The sequence below is a fragment of the Pseudophryne corroboree genome, chromosome 1 (genome assembly GCF_028390025.1).
Source record: "Pseudophryne corroboree isolate aPseCor3 chromosome 1, aPseCor3.hap2, whole genome shotgun sequence".
In the NCBI taxonomy this organism is placed as follows: Eukaryota; Metazoa; Chordata; class Amphibia; order Anura; family Myobatrachidae; genus Pseudophryne; species Pseudophryne corroboree.
The window spans coordinates 831,397,376-831,420,827 of NC_086444.1; the positions used below are offsets into that span (position 1 = coordinate 831,397,376).

Here is a 23,452-nt window from a genome sequence, read left to right on the forward strand (position 1 = left end):
CTTGGTAAATTATCTTGCTGTGTTATTTTGAATTCCTTTGTAAATGACTCTTAATGTGATATTTTAACATTTGTAAGGGGATTTCATCTGCCGTATGTTCACTGAGGAGGAACATTTCAAAGACACTGAGCTGGAGAAATACTGTGACTATGAATCTATTGAGGTACCAAAGGCTTACACAGGTCCCCGTCTAACATTCCCATTAAAGCCTAGTTGTGCAGCAGCCTTAGTAGAAGCCTTCAAACAGAAGCAAGTAAGTATCACTTGATCACCTAATCCAGTGTGCTAGCATGTAGCAGTTGCATATTTGGTTGCTTCTTATCCAGTTTGGAAGGTACAGTCGATCTTCAACCATTAGGAAGTGCAGTCCCTTAGTAGAAGTATCCTTGTTTGGTAATATAGGGCCTGATTCAGAGGTGTACGCAAACCCGAATTTTCCTGCAGTGGAGCAATTATTGGGTTCGCACTGCACAAGTGCTGCAATGGTCTTGCGATAGCAGTCATGGTGAGGATTTATTTGCAAAGTGATTGACAGTCAGGGACCATTTGGGGGACGTAACGCTAGACTATCAGCGAAAATTCAGGTATGTTGCGGCCATTTTAGAGGCGTGTAGTTGCTTGCGACTGCAATCCCATATACAGTTACAATGGCTCCTACTTCCAGTAGCCATGCTACGAGATCATACTCAGAGATCAAACTTTGTTGGTCTGATGGTCTGATGTTTACCTGATGTACATCCCATGGATATCTAAATACAGAAGAAAAGAAGCTGCACAAGATACTGTCACATCAGGAATTGGCACCTCATTTCATAAAGATACATAAGCAGATAGAAAATAGATGGACTCAATCCCAGAGGCACTAATGTTGCATAAATAACAAGTCATGATTCATACAATACGTCCCTTTTTTTTTTTTCAGTGAGTGATGGTAATCGTCACGCTCCTTTTGTCTTATTCTTTTTTTCTTTTCTTCTCCCACATTTCGTGAAAGCTGAGTCTTTATACACCATATCATGTGGAAAGATAAAAAAAAGGACATGTGTAGAGCAGTCTAAAATAATCACATGTGATTGTAGTTACACTACATGAAGAAACAGGTTTAATGGAAGGTGCTGGAGAGAGAAGGGGTATACTGACTCACACTCTATAACAGTGAAGTGGAACCTTTGGCACTCCGGCTGTTGTTGAACTACACATCCCAGCATGCCCTGCTACAGTTTTTCTATTTGGCTATAATAAAACTTTAGCAGGGAATGCTGGAATGTGTAGTTCAACAACAGTTGGAGCGCCAAAGTTTCCCCATCACTGCTCTATAACATGGTGGCAATCATATCAAGGTTTCTTTTCCAACAAAGGTCCTCCACATCCTCCAGGATTGTGTTTCCTTTATGTGGTAAATGTGCATACCCGACTCACTATTGGTGCAGAAATAGTCACCACATAAAGGTATCTTTAACATACCCTACTCACAGGAATATTGGTAGTAACACCCACGTAGCGGTTTCTTTAGTATGGTGATCAGTGTAGTATTTGTTTCACAAAATCCACCATGTACAGTATACTCCAAACCAACTAGGTAGTAGTTGAGGTAGTAGATAAAAACAATTTATTCCAAAGCACAAACAATTCCTAGACAACAGGAATACCTTAAATAGGAATACATACAAAAAAGAGTCCAAAATATATAAAAATTAACAAATAGACCTAATACAGTTCCGCAGTCAATGTTGCAAGTGGTAAAAATAATGTTTGCATAGCACCAAAGTTCAGCATAGTATACTGTACCTCAGAAATATCAGAAAAATGGCTGTTCACATTCCCGTCAACGTGTTTCAGTCGCAACAGACATCATAACAAGACATCATGGATATCTGTTGGTAGGCAATCACCTAAGATGCCTCAATTATGGGCATATCAGCTGCAACATTACCATATTTTCGTACAGACACTGCAAACAAATTTATAGCTGCGAATGCATTTGGGTACATCTCTGAATCGGGTTCATAACGCAGCATTGAGGCATATTTTCAAATATCCGGAAGAAATTGTGGAGGCATGTATTGCTTCCGAGTGGTACTTTTTTTGTCTGATCCTCACCATTCCTCCTAGTAGCAGCTCCACGCGCATTATGTGTTACATCTGTTACATGAGACAAAGAAGCACCTCAAACAGCTGCCAAATATAAAACAGATTACAAGCAGTTACAGCAAAGAGATCACCGTATGTGGTAAGAAAATCTTCCATAAAGATCTCTGTGTAGTTTTGTCTGTATTGAATATATTGTTTTTCCAGCATTTCTCTTACTGCGATCTTTAAAAATCTCTTGAAATGTATTACATTAGACAGTCACCAGTCATTATGTTCAAAAAGTCTTCAACTTCGCAAATTACTACCAAAACATCACTTAAATTATATTTCTCTATCGTCCTAAGTGGATGCTGGGGTTCCTGAAAAGACCATGGGGAATAGCGGCTCCGCAGGAGACAGGGCACAAAAGTAAAGCTTTTACAGGTCAGGTGGTGTGTACTGGCTCCTCCCCCTATGACCCTCCTCCAGACTCCAGTTAGATTTTTGTGCCCGGCCGAGAAGGGTGCAATTCTAGGTGGCTCTCATAAAGAGCTGCTTAGAGAGTTTAGCTTAGGTTTTTTATTTTACAGTGATTCCTGCTGGCAACAGGATCACTGCAACGAGGGACAGAGGGGAGAAGAAGTGAACTCACCTGCGTGCAGGATGGATTGGCTTCTTGGCTACTGGACATGAAGCTCCAGAGGGACGATCACAGGTACAGCCTGGATGGTCACCGGAGCCACGCCGCCGGCCCCCTCACAGATGCTGAAGCAAGAAGAGGTCCAGAATCGGCGGCTGAAGACTCCTGCAGTCTTCTTAAGGTAGCGCACAGCACTGCAGCTGTGCGCCATTTTCCTCTCAGCACACTTCACACGGCAGTCACTGAGGGTGCAGGGCGCTGGGGGGGGGAGCGCCCTGGGAGGCAAATGAAAACCTTTAAAAAGGCTAAAAATACCTCACATATAGCCCCAGAGGCTATATGGAGATATTTACCCCTGCCTAAATGTACTAAATAGCGGGAGACGAGCCCGCCGGAAAAGGGGCGGGGCCTATCTCCTCAGCACACGGCGCCATTTTCTGTCACAGCTCCGCTGGTCAGGAAGGCTCCCAGGTCTCTCCCCTGCACTGCACTACAGAAACAGGGTATAACAGAGAGGGGGGGCAAAATAAATGGCTATATATATATTAATATAAAAGCAGCTATAAGGGAGCACTTAATCATAAGGCTATCCCTGTCATATATAGCGTTTTTTGGTGTGTGCTGGCAGACTCTCCCTCTGTCTCCCCAAAGGGCTAGTGGGTCCTGTCTTCGTATAGAGCATTCCCTGTGTGTCTGCTGTGTGTCGGTACGTGTGTGTCGACATGTATGAGGACGTTATTGGTGTGGAGGCGGAGCAATTGCCAAATATGAGGATGTCACCTCCTAGGGGGTCGACACCAGAATGGATGCCTTTATTTGTGGAATTACGGGATAGCGTCAACTCGCTTAAGCAGTCGTTTGCCGACATGAGGCGGCCGGACACTCAATTAGTGCCTGTCCAGGCGCCTCAAACACCGTCAGGGGCTGTAAAACGCCCCTTGCCTCAGTCGGTCGACACAGACCCAGACACAGGCACTGATTCCGGTGGTGAAGGTGACGAATCAACCGTATTTTCTAGTAGGGCCACACGTTATATGATTTTGGCAATAAAGGAGATGTTACATTTAGCTGATACTACAGGTACCACTAAACAGGGTATTATGTGGGGTGTAAAAAAACTACCAGTAGTTTTTACCGAATCAGAAGAATTAAATGACGTGTGTGATGAAGCGTGGGGTGCCCCGATAAAAAACTGCTAATTTCAAAGAAGTTATTGGCTTTATACCCTTTCCCGCCAGAGGTTAGGGAGCGCTGGGAAACACCTCCTAGGGTGGACAAAGCGCTAACACGCTTATCAAAACAAGTGGCGTTACCCTCTCCTGAGACGGCCGCACTTAAAGATCCATCAGATAGGAGGATGGAAAATATCCAAAAAGGTATATACACACATGCAGGTGTTATACTACGACCAGCTATTGCGACTGCCTGGATGTGCAGTGCTGGGGTAGTTTGGTCAGAGTCCCTGATCGAAAATATTGATACCCTGGACAGGGACAATATTTTACTGTCGTTAGAACAAATAAAGGATGCATTTCTTTATATGCGTGATGCACAGAGAGATATCTGCACACTGGCATCACGGGTAAGTGCTATGTCCATTTCGGCCAGAAGAGCTTTATGGACACGACAGTGGACAGGCGATGCGTAGAGGAGTTATTTGGGGTCGGTCTATCGGATTTGGTGGCCACGGCTACGGCCGGGAAATCCACCTTTCTACCTCAAGTCACTCTCCAACAGAAAAAGGCACCGACCTTTCAACCGCAGCCCTTTCGTTCCTTTAAAAATAAGAGAGCAAAGGGCTATTCATATCTGCCACGAGGCAGAGGACGAGGGAAGAGACAGCAACAGGCAGCTCCTTCCCAGGAACAGAAGCCCTCCCCGGCTTCTACAAAAGCCTCAGCATGACGCTGGGGCTTCGCAAGCGGACTCGGGGGCGGTAGGCGGTCGTCTCAAAAATTACAGCGCGCAGTGGGCTCACTCGCAGGTAAATCCCTGGATCCTGCAGATAATATCTCAGGGGTACAGGTTGAAATTAGAGACAGAGCCACCTCGCCGTTTCCTGAAGTCTGCTTTACCAACGTCCCCCTCAGAAAGGGAGACGGTTTTGGAAGCCATTCACAAGCTGTATTCTCAGCAGGTGATAGTCAAGGTACCTCTTCTACAACAAGGGAAGGGGTATTATTCCACTCTTTTTGTGGTACCGAAGCCGGATGGCTCGGTAAGGCCTATTCTAAATCTGAAGTCCTTGAACCTGTACATAAAGAAGTTCAAGTTCAAGATGGAGTCACTCAGAGCAGTGATAGCGAACCTGGAAGAAGGGGACTTTATGGTATCCTTGGACATCAAGGATGCGTATCTCCACGTTCCAATTACCCCTCACACCAGGGGTACCTCAGGTTCGTTGTACAAAACTGTCACTATCAGTTTCAGACGCTGCCGTTTGGTTTGTCCACGGCACCTCGGGTCTTTACAAAGGTAATGGCCGAGATAATATTTCTTCTTCGAAGAAAAGGCGTATTAATTATCCCATACTTGGACGATCTCCTAATAAGGGCAAGGTCCAGAGAACAGCTAGAGATGGGTTTAGCACTATCTCAAGAGGTGCTAAAGCAGCACGGATGGATTCTGAATATTCCAAAATCCCAATTAATGCCGACAACTCGTCTGCTGTTCCTGGGGATGATTCTGGACACAGTTCAGAAAAAGGTTTTTCTTCCCGAAGAAAAAGCCAAGGAGTTATCTGACCTGGTCAGGAACCTCCTAAAACCAGGAAAGGTGTCTGTACATCAATGCACAAGAGTCCTGGGAAAAAATGGTAGCTTCTTACGAAGCAATCCCTTTCGGCAGATTCCATGCAAAGGGAGCTGCTGGACAAATGGTCAGGGTCGCATCTTCAGATGCACCTGCGGATAACCCTGTCGCCGAGGACAAGGGTATCCCTTCTGTGGTGGTTGCAGGAGGCTCATCTATTGGAGGGCCGCAGATTCGGCATGCAGGATTGGATCCTGGTGACCACGGATGCCAGCCTGAGAGGCTGGGGAGCAGTCACACAGGGAAAAAATTTCCAGGGAGTGTGGTCGAGCCTGAAAAAGTCTCTTCACATAAGCATTCTGGAACTAAGAGCAATCTACAATGCTCTAAGCCAGGCGGAACCTCTGCTTCAAGGAAGACCGGTGTTGATCCAGTCGGACAACATCACGGCAGTCGCCCATGTAAACAGACAGGGCGGCACAAGAAGCAGGAGGGCAATGGCAGAAGCTGCCAGGATCCTTCGCTGGGCGGAGAATCACGTGATAGCACTGTCAGCAGTATTCATCCCGGGCGTGGACAACTGGGAAGCAGACTTCCTCAGCAGACACGACCTTCACCCGGGAGAGTGGGGACTTCATCCAGAAGTTTTCCACATGCTATTAAACCGTTGGGTAAAACCAATGGTGGACATGATGGCGTCTCGCCTCAACAAAACACTGGACAGGTATTGCGCCAGGTCAAGAGATCCGCAGGCAATAGCTGTGGACGCGCTGGTAACACCTTGGGTGTACCAGTCGGTATATGTGTTTCCTCCTCTGCCTCTCATACCAAAGGTATTGAGGATTATACGGCAAAGAGGAGTAAGACTAGTGGCTCCGGATTGGCCAAGAAGGACTTGGTACCCGGAACTTCAAGAGATGGTCACGGACGATCCGTGGCCTCTACTTCTGAGAAGGGACCTGCTTCAGCAGGGTCCTTGTCTTTTTCAAGACTTACCGCGGCTGCGTTTGACGGCATGGCGTTTGAATGCCAGATCCTAAAAGGAAAAGGCATTCCAGAAGAAGTCATTCCTACCTTGATAAAGGCAAGGTAGGAAGTCACCGCGAAGCTTTATCGCCGTATTGGGCGAAAATATGTTGCGTGGTGCGAGCAGCGGAGTGCTCCGATGGAGGAATTTCAACTGGGTCGTTTTCCTACATTTCCTGCAATCAGGATTGTCTTTGGGTCTCAAATTGGGATCTATTAAGGTTCAAATTTCGGCCCTATCAATATTCTTCCAAAAAGAATTGGCCTCGGTCCCTGAGGTCCAGATTTTTATCAAAGGAGTACTGCATATACAGCCTCCTGTGGTGCCTAAGGTGGCACCGTGGGATCTAAATGTAGTTTTAGATTTCCTCAAATCCAATTGGTTTGAACCACTAAAGAATGTGGATTTGAAATATCTCACATGGAAAGTGACTATGTTACTGGCCCTGGCTTCGGCCGGGAGAGTATCTGAACTGGCGGCTTTGTTTTATAAAAGCACTTAGTTAATTTTCCATTCGACATAGGGCAGAGCTGCGGACGCGTCCGCATTTTCTCCCTAAGGTGGTATCAGCGTTTCACCTGAACCAGCCTATTGTAGTGCCTGCGGCTACAGACGACTTGAAGGACTCCAAGTTGTTGGACGTTGTCAGAGCCTTAAAAATATACATTTAAAGGACGGCTGGAGTCAGAAAATCTGACTCGCTGTTTATACTGTATGCACCCAACAAGTTGGGTGCACCTGCTTCTAAGCAGTCGATTGCTCGTTGGATTTGTAACAAAATTCAACTTGTACATTCTGTGGCAGGCCTGCCACAGCCTAAATCTGTTAAGGCCCATTCCGCAAGGAAGGTGGGCTCATCTTGGGCGGCTGCCCGAGGGGTCTCGGCATTACAACTCTGCCGAGCAGCTACGTGGTCAGGGGAGAACACGTTTGTAAATTTTTGCAAATTTGATACCCTGGCAAAGGAGGACCTGGAGTTCTCTCATTCGGTGCTGCAGAGTCATCCGCACTCTCCCGCCCGTTTGGGAGCTTTGGTATAATCCCCATGGTCTTTTCAGGAACCCCAGCATCCACTTAGGACGATAGAGAAAATAAGAATTTACTTACCGATAATTCTATTTCTCGGAGTCCGTAGTGGATGCTGGGCGCCCATCCCAAGTGCGGATTATCTGCAATACTTGTACATAGTTATTGTTAACTAATTCGGGTTATTGTTTAGGAAGCCATCTTTCAGAGGCTCCTCTGTTATCATACTGTTAACTGGGTTTAGATCACAAGTTGTACGGTGTGATTGGTGTGGCTGGTATGAGTCTTACCCGGGATTCAAAATCCTCCCTTATTGTGTACGCTCGTCCGGGCACAGTACCTAACTGGAGTCTGGAGGAGGGTCATAGGGGGAGGAGCCAGTACACACCACCTGACCTGTAAAAGCTTTACTTTTGTGCCCTGTCTCCTGCGGAGCCGCTATTCCCCATGGTCTTTTCAGGAACCCCAGCATCCACTACGGACTCCGAGAAATAGAATTATCGGTAAGTAAATTCTTATTATACAGGTCGGGTATTCACAGCCTTTGCCATGAAGCTTAAAATTGAGCTCAGGTGCATCCTGTTTCTACTGATCATCCTTGATATGTTCCTACAGCTTAATTGGAGTCCACCTGTGGTAAATTCAGTTGATTGGACATTATTTGGAAAGGCACACACCTGTTTATATAAGGTCCCACACTTGACAGTGCATGTCTGAGCATGAAGTCAAAGGAACTTTCTGTAGACCTCCGAGACGGGATTGTCTCGAGGCACAAATCTGGGGAAGGGTACTGAAAAATATCTGCTGCTTTGAAGGTTCCAATGAGTACAGAGGCCTCTATCATCCGTAAATGGAAGAAGTTCTGAACCACCAGGATTCTTCCTAGAGCTGGCCGTCCGTCTAAACTGAGCGATTGGGGGAGAAGGGCCCTAGTCAGGGAGGTGACCAAGAACCCAATGGTCACTCTGTCAGAGCTACAGCATTCCTCTGTGGAGAGAGGAGAACCTTTCAGAAGGACAACTATCTCTGCAGCAATCCACCAATCAGGCCTGTATGGTAGAGTGGCCAGACGGAAGCCACTCCTTAGTAAAAAGCATATGGCAGCCTGCCTGGAGTTTGCCAAAATGCACCTGAAGGACTCTCAGACCATGAGAAACAAAATTCTCTGGTCTGATGAGACAAAGATTGAACTCTTTGGCGTGAATGCCAGGCATCATGTTTGGAGGAAACCAGGCACCACTCATCACCAGGCCAATACCATCCCTACAGTGAAGCATGGTGGTGGCAGCATTATGCTGTGGGGATGTTTTTCAGCGGCAGGAACTGGAAGACTAGTCAGGATAGAGGGAAAGATGAATGCAGCAATGTACAGAGACATCCTGGATGAAAACCTGCTCCAGAGCTCTCTTGACCTCAGACTGGGGCAACGGTTCATCTTTAAGTACACAGCCAAGATATCAAAGGAGTGGCTTCAGGACAACTCTGTGAATGTTCTGAAGTGGCCCAGTCAGAGCCCAGACTTTAATTCAATTGAACATCTCTGGAGAAATCTGAAAATGGCTGTGCACTAACGCTTCCCATCCAACCTGATGGAGCTTTAGAGGTGCTGCAAAGAGGAATGGGCCACACTGCCCAAAGATAGGTGTGCCAAGCTTGTGGCATCATATTCAAAAAGATTTGAGGCTGTAATTGCTGCCAAAGGTGCATCAGCCAAGTATTGAGCAAAGGCTGTGAATACTTATGTACATGTGATTTCTTAGTTTTTTATTTTTAATAAACTTGCAAAAATCTCAAAAACTTTTTTTCACATTGTCATCATGGGGGTATTGTTTGTAGAATTTTGAGGGGGCAAATGAATTTATTCCATTTTGGAATAAGGCTGTAACATAACAAAATGTGGAAAAACCACCAGTAGTGTCACAAGTGTTAGCTCTGCCCTTACACACTCATTACACATTACAGTTTTTTCATGCACCCTCTCAAGGAATGAAATCGATTTTGAGTGGAATGAGACATGGCACTTCCTTGTAAATTACACTTATCTCAAAATCAATTGAAATTTCTGAGAGGTTTATATGAAAAAACATAAAGTAGTTCTTATAACAGATGCACTAGTCTTCAAATGATAAACTGCTAAACCTATATCACCGAAAAGATGGTCTAAACAAGGCTTACACAAGAAATTATAAATAATTGCTGTAGCAGAAATGCTTCCACTAATAACTAACATCTGATTTCACAGGGGACTTGCACGGCCGACTGGATGATTTGTTCTTGATATTTTACAAGGTGTGTGGTAAGAATAACCTCTTTCAATTTTTTTATGATACATTCAGATTACTTTAAATTTCAAATTAAAAATAAGTACACCAACAGCACAGTTGTTCCTGGGGAAACAACCAGAAGGTGACTACCAGGGTGAGAATTTCCATCATTTCTTCCTGCTATTCTTTACAAGCTAGTGGGCAGCGCCTGAGTAAAATTTATATTTCCGGGGTTATTATACTTAATCCTAAATGACAACATAGTTCCTTGCTAGGGTGACACCTTATGGAGAAAATGTCATGCTAGTCCCAACTGAGGTCAGTAGATGGGTAATATGCCTCCATTGTATTACCCCAGGAGCAAATGTGTCCGGAACTTCTATGCCCTATACACTAACTTGTACTGAATGAAGACTAGTCTTATGGTCACATTACTAGCATTAGGGCCTGCTAACTGGTCTTCATGTGCATTTCTGTTTATTCAAGGTGGCCTCATCTTTTACACCTTGCATGGGTATATAATGTGGTAGAGGGTAATAATCCTAACCAAAGTACCCATGATACATCACACATTTTATTTAATTAAATACTGAGTACTTTAGCTTTTTTTTATATAAATATGTATTACACTTTCTTGAAGCATTAACAGTTTATCTCTCATGCACAGGTAACATTACATTAGTACATTACATTAGTACTGAATTATGGTGCATTTCCCTTGAAATATATATACGAATTTTCTTTTTTGGTGTGTGTGTTTAAGGTAATACTCCCCTTTTAAAATGCAAAACTCCTATATAATAACAGACCAACGCTGCTCCTCTCCTCTATGGGGGAATGTCAAGTGTTTTGTTCACCGGCAGCCACTAGATGGTGCCCGACGAAGCAATTCAAGTTTGTCTCCGTTCGTCCATGCACAACCAGCGGCGCTGACATCACTGTTATGTTGTTCCATCATTTTGACAGGCTGGTAACTAGTGAAAAATGTTTTATCAATTATCGGGTAATAACGAAAACCTACTGTACAAAATGATATTGCTTTGTTAAGAAAAACAGTAAACAAGCTTTCTTCCTCTTGCTGTGTTGTCTCAGAATGGTCTCCCATCACCAGAGAAGCCTTACGTATTCAATGGGGACTTTGTAGACAGAGGGAAGCAGTCCATTGAGATCCTGATGATCCTCTTTGCATTCTTACTGGTTTATCCTAAGGTCGTTCATTTGAACAGGGGAAACCATGAAGACTATATGGTCAACTTAAGGTAAGTTAAGAACAGAGACCCTTTAAGTCACTAATTACTGTTAATCACAACTATTGTATAATATTGATTTTTTTTTTTATGGGTCTTTTTGTTGTTTGTTTCTTGAGGTATGGATTCACAAAAGAAGTGATGAAAAAATATAAGGTATGTTTATCCAGAATCACCTTTATTTCTTGGCAGTTTTTTTTTGTTTGGATAAAGGTTTACAAGCAAACAAGTAGTTTGTAGGTATCATACTGGCATGGCCATGTTCTTAATGTAAATGAAGTGCATTCACAGGAGGGGAATATAACCAGTGGAATACCCCAGGGCCTAATTTAGATCTGATCGCAGCAGCAAATTTGTTAGCAGTTGGGCAAAACCATATGCACTACAGGTCGGGCAGATATAACATGTGCAGAGAGAGTTAGACTTGGGTGGGTTATTTTGTTTCTGTGCAGGGTAAATACTGGCTGATTTATTTTTACACTGCAATTTAGATTTCAGTTTGAACACACCACACCCATATCTAACTCTCTCTGCACATGTTATATCTGCCCCCCTGCAGTGCACATGGTTTTGCCCATTAGCTAACAAATTTGCTGCTGCGATCAGATCTGAATTAGGCCCTTGGACCAGTGCTTTGTAATATCTTTATTAGTGACATTGCAAATGGCATTAAAGGGAAAGTATGACTTTTTGCAGACACAAAGATATGCAACAGGGTAGACACACCAGCAGTGGTAAAACAAATGATTGATGATCTAGGTAGACTTGAGAAATAGTCAAGAGCATGGCAATTACAGTTTAATGCCCAAAAATTTAAAATCATGCACTTGGGTCTCAAAAATCCAAAGGCTAAATATAGTATTAATGGCACTATACTGGAAACTACTGAGGAGAAACGGGATCTAGGAGTCACTATTTCAGGTGACTTAAATGCAGGTAAACAATGCAATAAAGCAATGAGGAAGGCTAGTCAGATGCTTGATTGCATAGGGAGAGGTATGGTGCACCTGCACCCTTGTTCCTATAGAGAGGGAATCAGCAGCAGAAAGAAAGAAGTAATAATGCCACTGTATCATTGGTACGGCCTCATCTAGAATACTGTGTTCAATTCTGGAGGCATACTCCAGAAGGATATGAATACATCAGAGACTATACAAAGAAGGGCAAGTAAAATGGTGTATGGACTACATCACAAAACATACCCAGAAAGAACATCTCAATATGTACAGTATAGTTTGGGGCATCCTGTGCAGCAGCAGCCACCTCGCTGAGAGCCGCCATTTTGCTGCCATGTATTGAATGAGGTTCAATACAGACAAGTGTAAGGTAATGCACTTTGGTAGCAAGAACATAATAACCACCTACATACTAAATGGGGCACAATTAGGGGAATCTGTGCTGGAAAAAGACTTGGGTGTTCACATAGATAACAAATTTAGCAGTACCCAAAGTAGGATTGCAGCAAAGAAGGCAAACAAGGTACTAACATGTATAAAGCGGGGAATTGATGCAAGGGATGAGAGTGTTACATAATTTTGGGCACCATGCTACAAAAAGGATATCCTGGAACTAGAAAAGGTACAGAGGAAGAGCTACCAAACTGATTAGAGGAATAGAGACATTGGATTACGAGGAAAGGCTTGCTAGGCTAGGCATGTTTACACTGGAAAAGAGGAGATTAAGAGGGGACATTATTAACATTTACAAATATATAAGGGGACAATACACAGAGCTTGCGGGGGATCTGTTTTGGTAAGATCAACCCAGAGGACACGTGGACATCCGCTTAGGTTAGAAGAGAGGAGATTTCGCACACAGAGGTGAAAAGTTTTTTCACAGTAAGGACAATACATGTTTGGAATTACCTGCCAGATAGAGTAGTAATGGCAAAATGTAAGAAATGGGGGTGACTTCTCCTACTTGGCGCTGGTCCTGTGTGTGTATTATGGCAGAACTCCAATGTGTGGGAGGCTATAAATGTGTGAGTGTCTAAATAGACTATAGGCCAGAATAAAGTTAATACATATTTAATGCACAATATTGACATAAACTCACACAATAAAATCCATACAATATATTAAAAACAGGTGATATTGACCAAGAGTAAATCAAATGCTGATGCTGAAATAGAAGCCGCAGGTGTAATAGTGGAAGGTACTACCGGGAAATACCCTGCATCTGGCTCCAGAAGGCTTATTTCCCAATTGGTCATTTACTCGGTCAGATCGTCCATAAAAAGTTGCTGGCACTGGAGGACAATGCTGATGCGTTTGCCCCAAGTTATGCTAGAAAAGATGGTAGTAGATTCCCAATAGGCCATAAAAAAGGTTAACTTGGGGCGAATCAAATCCCCATAGCGGTACCTCTAGTTTGAAGGAAGTAATCACCATTGAAAGAGAAAAACTTGTTATTGAGTATAAAATTGATTGATTCCAGAATGAATGCTTCTCTTTTCTTTCCTTACCTTTTAAAAAATTCAATCAGAACAGCTGGCTTCCATCGTTGTGGCACATGCCTTGGATGTAGGAACATCAAAACTGAAAAGTCCAAATACACTGAGGTCACAGTTAATGGGATTTCCATGAAAATACGGGATTTCATTAATAATAATAATAATAATAATTTTATTTATATAGCGCTCTTTCTCCAACAGGACTCAAGGCGCTTTACAGACATCAAAAACAATGCACATGATACAGAGGATTTGACTAATACAACAATAGACAAGCAACACAGACATAAAAGAAAAATCTTAAGTCCACAGAAAGCATAACGCAGGATTGGTGAAGGCATTTTGGGTAATAACTTCCAAGGGTTGTGTATTCCACCCTTATAGGTACCAAGTGCAGCAGCCATCTTGGGCGCTAAGCGTAGGATTACCCAGGTGGAATAGTCTACCCCTAGAAGAGATGACACAAAATGGGGGTGATTTCAGAATCCTACAGTTTAGAGTAGGGTTCCAACAAAACCACAAGGTCCATGTATTTTTTCATCCCATCCACAAGTGTACCATATGGGGCAGCCATGTTGGGCGCACTTTGAAGGTTACACTGTGGGAGGTGAGCCATGCAAGGGCCAAGTTCATATATGGGAAAACTGATGCTTATGTAATAGTATGATGTACCCTGCATGTAGGGCACAATGGAAAGGTGTGCAATCAGTGGAGGTAAACATTACAGGAAAACACATGGTGGGTTGGAAGCGAGCAATGGAGAGGAAAAAAAAAAAAAAAAAAAAAACACAATAGCAGGTAACTAGTGGCAGAAGTAGGAGTGGGATAACATTTTGATCAGATCTTAGTTCGGTTGGGTATGAGAATGAGGGGGGCATACTCAGACGCAATGCGGATGTCCCTGCTGATCCCGGTCCTGGTGCTCTTCCCCCACAGTTCCCTGTTCATCTTGATGGTTAGGCCCAGGGACAGACTTGATGTTCTCAGACAGAGAGGTTGTAAGCATGGTCTTGGTGTTCTCATGTTTGAGGCAAGGAGAGGCCACATAAAGTTCCAGAGTTTTTAGGTTGTAATGCAGGCCTTTTGTTAATTTGTAAGTTTGTTTGACTTCTGTTTTCCTTCGGTTTAACACAGGTATAACACTGCTATTGATATTAGCTGCCACTTAATAACTAGCCACTTCATATACTAGGCACTGCAACGTCCTTATAGGCCTGACGTCCTATACTATACTGGTTAAGTAAGTCTACAAACACATGCTCTTTGTGATTACACCCCCTCCCCCACACAGCAACCCTCAACCAAAAGGTGATAATCAACTACCAACTGTGAGATCACTAAGCCCCAGTCAATCACAAGGTTTTTGCTGACTACAGATATTAATCCACTTAACAATTTACCAAATATATCTTTTTAGCAATAAACACACAGTGATCAGCTCTCTGCTGTAGTTACCAAATATATCTTTTTAGCAATAAACACACAGTGATCAGCTCTCTGCTGTAGTTACCAAATATATCTTTTTAGCAATAAACACACAGTGATCAGCTCTCTGCTGTAGTTACCAAATATATCTTTTTAGCAATAAACACACAGTGATCAGCTCTCTGCTGTAGTTACCTGTTGGTGAAAAGGAGAGACAGGAGTCAATTCCAAATATCAGTTGAAGATGCAACCAATGAAACACAGGTATAACACTGCTATTGATATTAGCTGCCACTTAATAACTAGCCACTTCATATACTAGGCACTGCAACGTCCTTATAGGCCTGACGTCCTATACTATACTATACTATACCTATTACATGCAACACCTCTAATGTTGTATATCTAGTTACCTGTAAATGTGGGAAATCGTATATACAGTAGGTAGAACCTCGAGAGCTCTAAAGACCCGCATAAGGGAACATTTGCGGAACATCCACAAGGGACTTACGACACACTACTTTTTGGAACATTTCCGGAAAGAACATCAATGTTCTACCAATTCCATACTACACTTTGTTGGCCTAATAAACATCAAAGCCACATGGAAAAATCGTAATTTGGACATTAATCTGGCGAGAGCGGAAATGAAGACTATCTTCAATCTTCAAACTTTCTCCCCCATGGGCCCTAATCAGTACTTCGAAATTAAATGGTTCCTTTAGTTATTCCATCTCCCAACCATTTATTACCCACATTCTAATACTCATTCTAATTGTCTCATCTCATGTCCAATCGTTTATTATCAATTACTGTTCTTATAATATTTTTACTCACATAATATGTATATTTATAATTATTGGTACTGATCCACTTATTCTTTGATTTATTTTTACTGAAACTTGGGACGAATCTCATGATTGGACAGTCAATCTAGAGGGCTATACACTGTTTAGGAGAGACAGACTAAATAAAAAGGGTGGAGGGGTGTGTATTTACGTAAAGCCGTTTTTAAAACCTGATATACAGGAAGATATTCAGGAGGGGACTGTAGACACTGTCGAGACATTATGGGTAGAAATTGCATGTGGGGAAAAAGGAATAAAAAAGTTAGTATTGGGTGTATGCTATAGGCCGCCTGGTATCAACGCATCTGATGAGGAATTGTTACTAAAGCAAATTGAAAGAGCAGCAGGAGTAGGAGACATAGTAGTGATGGGAGAGTTTAACCATCCAGAGATAAACTGGAAAAACGATTCATGTGATACTGCTAGGGGCAATATATTTTTTAAACACACTTAATGATAACTACTTAGTTCAACTAATTGAGGAACCAACTAGGTACAATGCAATTTTAGTCCTGGTATTAACAAACAATGGGGATTTGGTATCAGGTATTATAGTGGCTGAACCCATAGGAAACAGCGACACAATATGGTCACATTCAATATCAGTTTCCATAAACAGCCCTATACTGGCTCAACTAGGACTCTAAATTTTAGCAAAGCAAATTTTGATAAGATGAAGGTATTTTTCAGGGATATTGAATGGGAAGGTTTGTTTTTAGAAAAAAATACTATGGAGGTACTAAAATTCCTGCTAGCTAAAAATACACTCAAATTTATTCCTACGAGCAGCAAAAAAAGGAATAAAAATCATAAACTGATGTGGCTTAACAAAAAGATTAAGGAACTTATGGGCAAGAAAAGGCGAGCATTTAAAAAATACAAATCTGACGGGGAAGCAGAGTCATTTCAGCACTATAAGGAATGTAACAAAATAGGCAAAAAGGAAATAAGAGCGGCTAAAGTAGAAACTGAAAAACTAGTAGCAAAGGAAAGCAAAGCGAATCCCAAAAAATTCTTTAAATACATTAATAGCAAGAGATTAAAGAAGGAGAGTATAGGCCCTTTAAAAGACAAGTTGGGAGTCTCAAGCAAAAATGATAATGACATAGCAGACACACTAAATGAGTTTTTTTCAACAGTATTTACTAGAGAGGACCCAATTCAGGGACTAACATATAATCTCAATAATGAGAATATCCCACTGATAGGTACTGATAGGTAAACGCCGGACCGGAAGTGCCGCGATCAGACATGTGGTCAGTCTGAAATCAGTGATGGACAGGATAAAAGGACAGATAGCACTGGGGACACTCAGCCTTGAAAAAGGGACCTAAGCATCCCGAAACGCATCTGAGTTGTCCTCCAGAGCTAGCAACTTTTTATGGACAATCTGGCATTCTGGAGTCAGCAATCCCTCCTAATGCTGACCCATCCATGCCTCTCTGAAATGCAATGCACATTTATTGGTAAGCTGCTCAATCAGATTGTGATGTCACTCAGGTGCTAAAAGGGAGGGCTAATTCTGGGTAAGAAAAAACATATAGCTATCCCTAATGCACACTGAGTGAGAAATAACACTACATAATGATCAGATAATACAGAGATCTTAGTTGCGTATATCTGCAGATATAGGGCTAAGCCCCCAGGCCGAACGGCAAGGCGTCTCTGTCACTGGGGGTCCCTAATACTAGATGTGGGTCCGGGGTGCGGGACCCCATCATGTCGGCACAGGCCGGCCACCCCAGGGCAGCACACAGGTGAAAATTAATAAGGGTTAATAAGAAGCACATACAGTAAGTGCTATGTAAGTGAGGTGTGATTAAAATAATACAAAAATATATACAATGTGATAGGGATAGCTATATGTTTTTCTCTTACCCAGAATTACCCCTCCCTTTTAGCACCTGAGTGACATCACAATCTGATTGAGCAGCTTGCCAATAAATGTGCATTGTATTTCCCGGGGGTACCTTGCACTATTACACCTATGGCTCCTACTTCAACATCGGTAGGACAGTTTCAATTTTGGTTTCCTCTCAGTCAATATCACCTGTTTTTAATATATTGTATGGATTTTATTGTGTGAGTTTATGTCAGCATTGTGCATTAAATATGTATTAATTTTATTCTGACCTATAGTCTACATACACTTACACATTTATAGCCTCCCACACATTGGAGTTGTAACATACTTCTAAAAATAAGGGTGCCATAATACACACACACACAGGACCAGCGCCAAGTTGGACGAGTCACCCCCCATTTCTTACGTTTTACCATTGGGAGCTCGTTAGGGGAGCTCCAGAACTCCTCTTAGGCCTGCTTCAGGTCCCACAGCGCGGCAGTTTCATCTCACCTTTTCTTACTATGAAGAGTAGTAATGGCGGACTCAGTCGATACTTTTAAGAATGGGCTAGATAAATTCCTAATGGATAAGGGTATACATGGTTATGGTGGGTAGGTCATGCACTATAATAAAAAAGAAAAAAAGAGAAATAAACAAAACGGCCGACTTTCACAATAGATAAAAATAGAAGAAAAAGAAAATAGGTTAAAAATAGTCCTTAAAAATAATACAGCATAGGAGTCCCTAAATAGGTTAAACTCAATGGTCAAATTGTCTAAGTTTTCTCAGAGCAACTCATGACAAAAAACTAAAATATTTCCACAGGTAAAAATGACACCTATGATCAGAAAGGAAAAATCAGAATTAGGGTTATTGTTAGTACAGCTTGATTAAAGCACTACATTTATCTTTTTATGTGTCCAAGGATATTTAAAGCAGTGGTTCTCAGATTTTTTTTTCTGCCATGAAGCGTGACATACACATATGAGACACAAAAGTATAAAGCTATAAAAATAAATAGAAATGAACCTTATTGTTCCCAAAGCACACACTCCTACACTCTCTTCCTATCTAATCTGCAGTTGCCTGCTTCCATCTCCTCTCCATAATAGACTGCATGATGCTGCAGGAAGCCAAGTGATGGATGGTACTTTTTTTTTTATAAGCCTGTGCAATATCCAGTGGAACAGTGGGAAGAGCATGAAATCACACCCTCCTCCTCTTGCTCTGATGATTGCCTGGATTGCACCCTTCAGGAACTGACCTTTTTTTTTTTTTTGTTAGGCCACAGTCTTTGTGCGTGACACACCAGAAACCAATTTGTGACACACTAAGACCCCTTTTACACGGCAATCCCGGGTTTAGGACGGTTCACAGAACATGGGTTGTAAGCCATGTCACAGCAGCTTAAAACTCTGTTTAACTGCTGGCTGGACCTGGGTTATTGCCAGGGCTTCCCTCTACTAGCGCTTGGAGATTACATAATCGTATGACCCGGGTCACCCGTTTACACTGCCCCGTTACACAGGTCCAACTCTGCTTGCTACCCAGGTTGGCTTGGTGGGTCAGTCGACCCAGGGTATTCCTTTTACCAGTGTCGGACTGGGGCATGAAGGGCCCACCGGGGAAATGCAGTTGTAGGGGCCCATTCTTAGAGGCTTAGCAAACCATTAGTGCATGGTCTGGGCCCCTTGATAAATAATATATATAGTAAATACTGCTAGTGCAGGCATTATAATGTTCCAGAATAACAACAGCAATGCACTGTAGAAAATACACCATAGTCCTGTGCAGTATAATGTAACATATTCATAATGTATATATGAGAGGGTGGGCCCCCAGGCAGTGGGGCCCACCAGTGGTTTCCCCTGTACTCCTATGGGTCAGTCCGAGCCTGCCTTTTACAATGAGCAGTGTCCCGGGTCGAACTGGCAATAACCCGAGTTATTGAGGCAGTGTAAGGTATATTAGGTGTCATGACACACAGATCTAATTAGCTGATCTGAAGAATCAAGCCAGTGTTGCTACTTTCTTTTAAACAAAGTATCTCATTTTCTGCAGGGCTATGACTATCCAGGCTCCATTACTCATAAGTCTAATGGCAATTCCCCTGTTCTACAGGGTTCAAAGAAAAGTTAATATAAACCATGTATATGTGATAAACATTTGTCATTATGGATTGTTGTTCTTAGATGGTGTCTTGTTTGCTAGTCTTCCTTCTTGGTGTTTGTACTAAATTAAAGAATTCTGTAATATTTACAGTTTATAATAAAATTGTTTATTTGTTTTTCTTTCATCTTAAAGGTTCATGGAAAGAAAATCCTGAAAATGTTACAAAGTGTTTTCAGTTGGCTCCCATTAGCAACTGTGATTGATCGAAAAATCTTAATTATACACGGAGGAGTATCTGATTCTACAGACTTAGAGCTACTGTCTAAGATCGAACGGCATAAGGTATATTATGCAGGATACTCTTACTTTAAAGTTTGGTAAATACAAGGCGATGTGCTCGATGAGCAGTGTCGCCTAGTATTTCCCCTCCTGGGCCAGGCCGCCCGACGGCGATCATACACACTGTGCAATATCACAAATTATATAGCACAGTGACGTCATGCCGTGGCCGGCCGGAGCATTCAGTTTTGGACGATGAGTTCAAATTGAGCTGCATGCAAGGTCAGCACTGAGGGTCGTTAACGACCCGCAGGGCGGTGCATCGTTCATCAATGGTGGCATACACACTTAGCGATAAACTAAACAACGTCGCTCAGAGTCAAAATGAGAGACGTCACTTACTTTATCGCTAAGTGTGTACCTACCTTAAGTCATGACTTGACTGCATTTTCATAATATGTTTCTATTTTAAATATGACATTAGTATGGCATTTAGTCTTCTAAAATAAGTTTACTTAAGTAGACTATAAAAAAAAATATTGTGACAATACATTTTAAATATCATGTTTTTTCAGTTTGCATCTACTTTGCGGCCTCGAAAAAAGAAAGACAAGGCCAACAAGACAGAAGAAAAGCTTGCTCAGGAAAAATGTACAAATGGTGAAAACACTGTGTATGTAGTGACAACATGGCCGCAACCAAGAAGTGGTTCATTCTCACACAGTGCCAGCCCAAGCCTCTTGCCCAACTATAAGGGAAAACGGTCTGCCAGTAGTCCTACTACTATGACCATTGACAGGAAGGAGATATCCAAACGTGTACGAAAATCTGTGGACAAAGAGCTACTGAAATGTCGCAGACAAGTAGGTTTTACTGAGACGTATACAGAAGCAGACAGTCCAGTTTCTCAGTCGGAGTCTGAATCGGAGCCAGGAGAAATACAGGAATACGACATTGATAATGAAGAGAGAAAACAGGTAAAGTGCAATACGTTTACTTAAATGGTATGTACAGTATTGCAAGGTACACTGCTGTTCTAATATACAAATAAAACCTAAAAGTAATTTGCAATTAATATTCCAGATTTAATTCATTTACAGCAGTGGGTTTTATATAAAAAAGTAATGATCTGTGCAAACTGGTACTGAGGTGTTAGTAAGGGGAAGAGCTGCTGGTATACATAAAAATAGAGTCATGAAAAGGACAAGCTCTGGTGTTTACACCGAACTCACAGTGTAATATACAGCCTGCAGTCTTACTGAGTCTGCTAGGCTTGGTGTGCTTGTCCTTTTCTCTCTGGGTCTCCTACTCACATTCCAGTCTGGGCAGGCTTGCTATATACTTGTCTGTGTGGTTGTGTGTAAGTGTTTTGTCTCCTATAAACATGGTAAAACACCAATCATGCATGGTATGTAATTCCAGATTCTCCCCCTCAGTGACTGGTTCCCTCTCACGTGAACAATGTAGGCAGTCCTCCCAAGTTAGTGAGGCAGCTGGGGAGGAGGTTCAAGAGCCATCCTGGTTAATTTCTATGAAATCCATGATGGCTCTCTGCAAATAGTCAAAGACACCTCAGCTGCAGCAGGCTGTAGCAGACCTGGCTGCAAAGGCAGATGGCAGACAGACCCCTTTCCCTAGTTCAGGGCCACATAAGCGTAGCCTGCCTGACTTACTCTCGGAATCTGATGAAGAGGGTCTGGAGGAGGGTGAAGAGCTAGAACCTGTTACAGAGGATCCATCTCAGGCACAGGGGATTTAACCCCTCATACTTGCTTTCAGGGATGTGTTAAAAATCCCAGCTGAAGACGCAGTACAGCAGTCATTCTTCTCTTCACAAAAAAAGAGTTAGCTTCACCTTCCTTGATTCTAAGGAACTTGATGACAGGTTTAAGTCAGCCTGGAAAAACACTGATAAAAGATTCCAGGTGACAAGATGCTTTCTAAGCAACTTCCCATTTATCCCTGAAGGCAGGAAAAATTGGGAAGACCCCCCCCTGTTGTGGACGTATCTGTCTCACGGCTATCTAAAAAGGTGGTATTACCGGTCCCTGGCACCTCTACCTTAAAGGATCCAGGGGATAGGAAAACAGAGACTACATTAAAATCTATTTACACAGCTGCTGGTGTATCACAAAGACCTGTGATAGTGGGTTGCTGGATGACTCATGCCATTCACACCTGGGCGGGCCAGATTCAAGAGGGCCTTGCGGGGGATATGTCTCTGGTGAATAGGGTTGCGCTGGTAAAACACATTCAGGATACTGCACGGGTCCTGTGTGACTCTATCAAGGAGATAGGCAATATTAATGCAAGGACTACAGTGTCTGCGCATAGAGCTTTGTGGCTGCGTCAGTGGATAGCAGATGCAGATTTTAAGCGCAGTGTGGTGGCGCTTCCTTTCTCAGGTGAGTGGTTATTCGGGGCTGAGTTGGATATGTGGATTTCAAAGGCTACTGCGGGGAAATCCAGTTTCTCCCCTCTGGGGCCCCACCGGCCAGGTGCTCCTACCCGGGGCCATCTATACAGTCCTTTCGGATCACCAGATTTAGGTCAAGAGCCAGAGGCGCCTCAAATGCTGCAAGAGGCACCAGAGGCAAGACAAGAAAACCAGCCATTGCCGGTACTCAGTAACAAAGCACCAGCGCTGCTTTCACCAAGGCCTCAGCATGACAGTGTCCCCCACCCCGAGGGAATCTCGAGGTGGGAGCTCGGTTGCGTCACTTCAGCCGCATCTGGGACAGCTCCCGCCAGGTAGCCTGGGTAAGGGATCTAATGTCTCAGTGCTACAAGCTGGAGTTTGACAGTGCTCCGCCCCACTGATTTTTCAAATCAAGCTTACCAGTTTTGGAGGATACGTGAGTTACACTGCAACAGGCTATCCTGAAGTTGGTCCAATCCCAAGTCATTGTTCCAGTGCCACTGCAACAACAGGGGGAGGGTTACTACTCCAACCTGTTTGTGGTACCAAAACTGGACGGATCGGTAAGGCCCATTTTGAATCTAAAATCCTTGAACCCTTACCTAAGGGTCTTCAAGTTCAAAATGGAATCCTTGCGAGCAGTGATTCCGGGTCTGGAAGAACGAGAGTTTATGGTTTCGCTGGATATAAAGAATGCTTATCTTCATATTCCAATTTCACCACCTCACCAGGCTTACCTACGGTTCGCCCTGTTGAACGACCATTACTAGTTCCAGTCGCTGCCCTTCGGCCAGTCCATGGCTCCGAGGGTCTTCACGAAGGTGATGGCGGAAATTATGTTTTAGCTCCGAGTCCAGGGGGTCAACATCGTCCCTTACTCGGACGATCTCTTGATAAAGGCGAGATCCAGGGAGCTTCTGTTGCTCAATATCAACCGCACTATTCAGCTTCTGTCACATCATGGCTGGATTCTCAAATTGCAGAAGTCTCATCTGGAACCTACTCAGTGGCTCCTGTTCCTGAGTATGTTTCTGGATACAGTGGCT

General features: G+C 43.1%; 1 protein-coding gene across 1 annotated transcript in view; it reads left to right on the plus strand.

Moving 5' to 3' along the window:
- The window catches only part of PPEF2 (protein phosphatase with EF-hand domain 2), a 207,418-nt gene that overhangs the window by 41,193 nt on the left and 142,773 nt on the right, over window positions 1-23,452 (plus strand). The window contains exons 6-12 of the mRNA XM_063955926.1: window positions 78-253; window positions 2,116-2,230; window positions 9,757-9,803; window positions 10,871-11,037; window positions 11,145-11,181; window positions 19,901-20,050; window positions 20,563-20,964. Of these exons, the coding sequence (XP_063811996.1) occupies window positions 78-253; window positions 2,116-2,230; window positions 9,757-9,803; window positions 10,871-11,037; window positions 11,145-11,181; window positions 19,901-20,050; window positions 20,563-20,964 (1,094 nt within the window). The remainder of the gene's footprint in view (window positions 1-77; window positions 254-2,115; window positions 2,231-9,756; window positions 9,804-10,870; window positions 11,038-11,144; window positions 11,182-19,900; window positions 20,051-20,562; window positions 20,965-23,452) is intronic.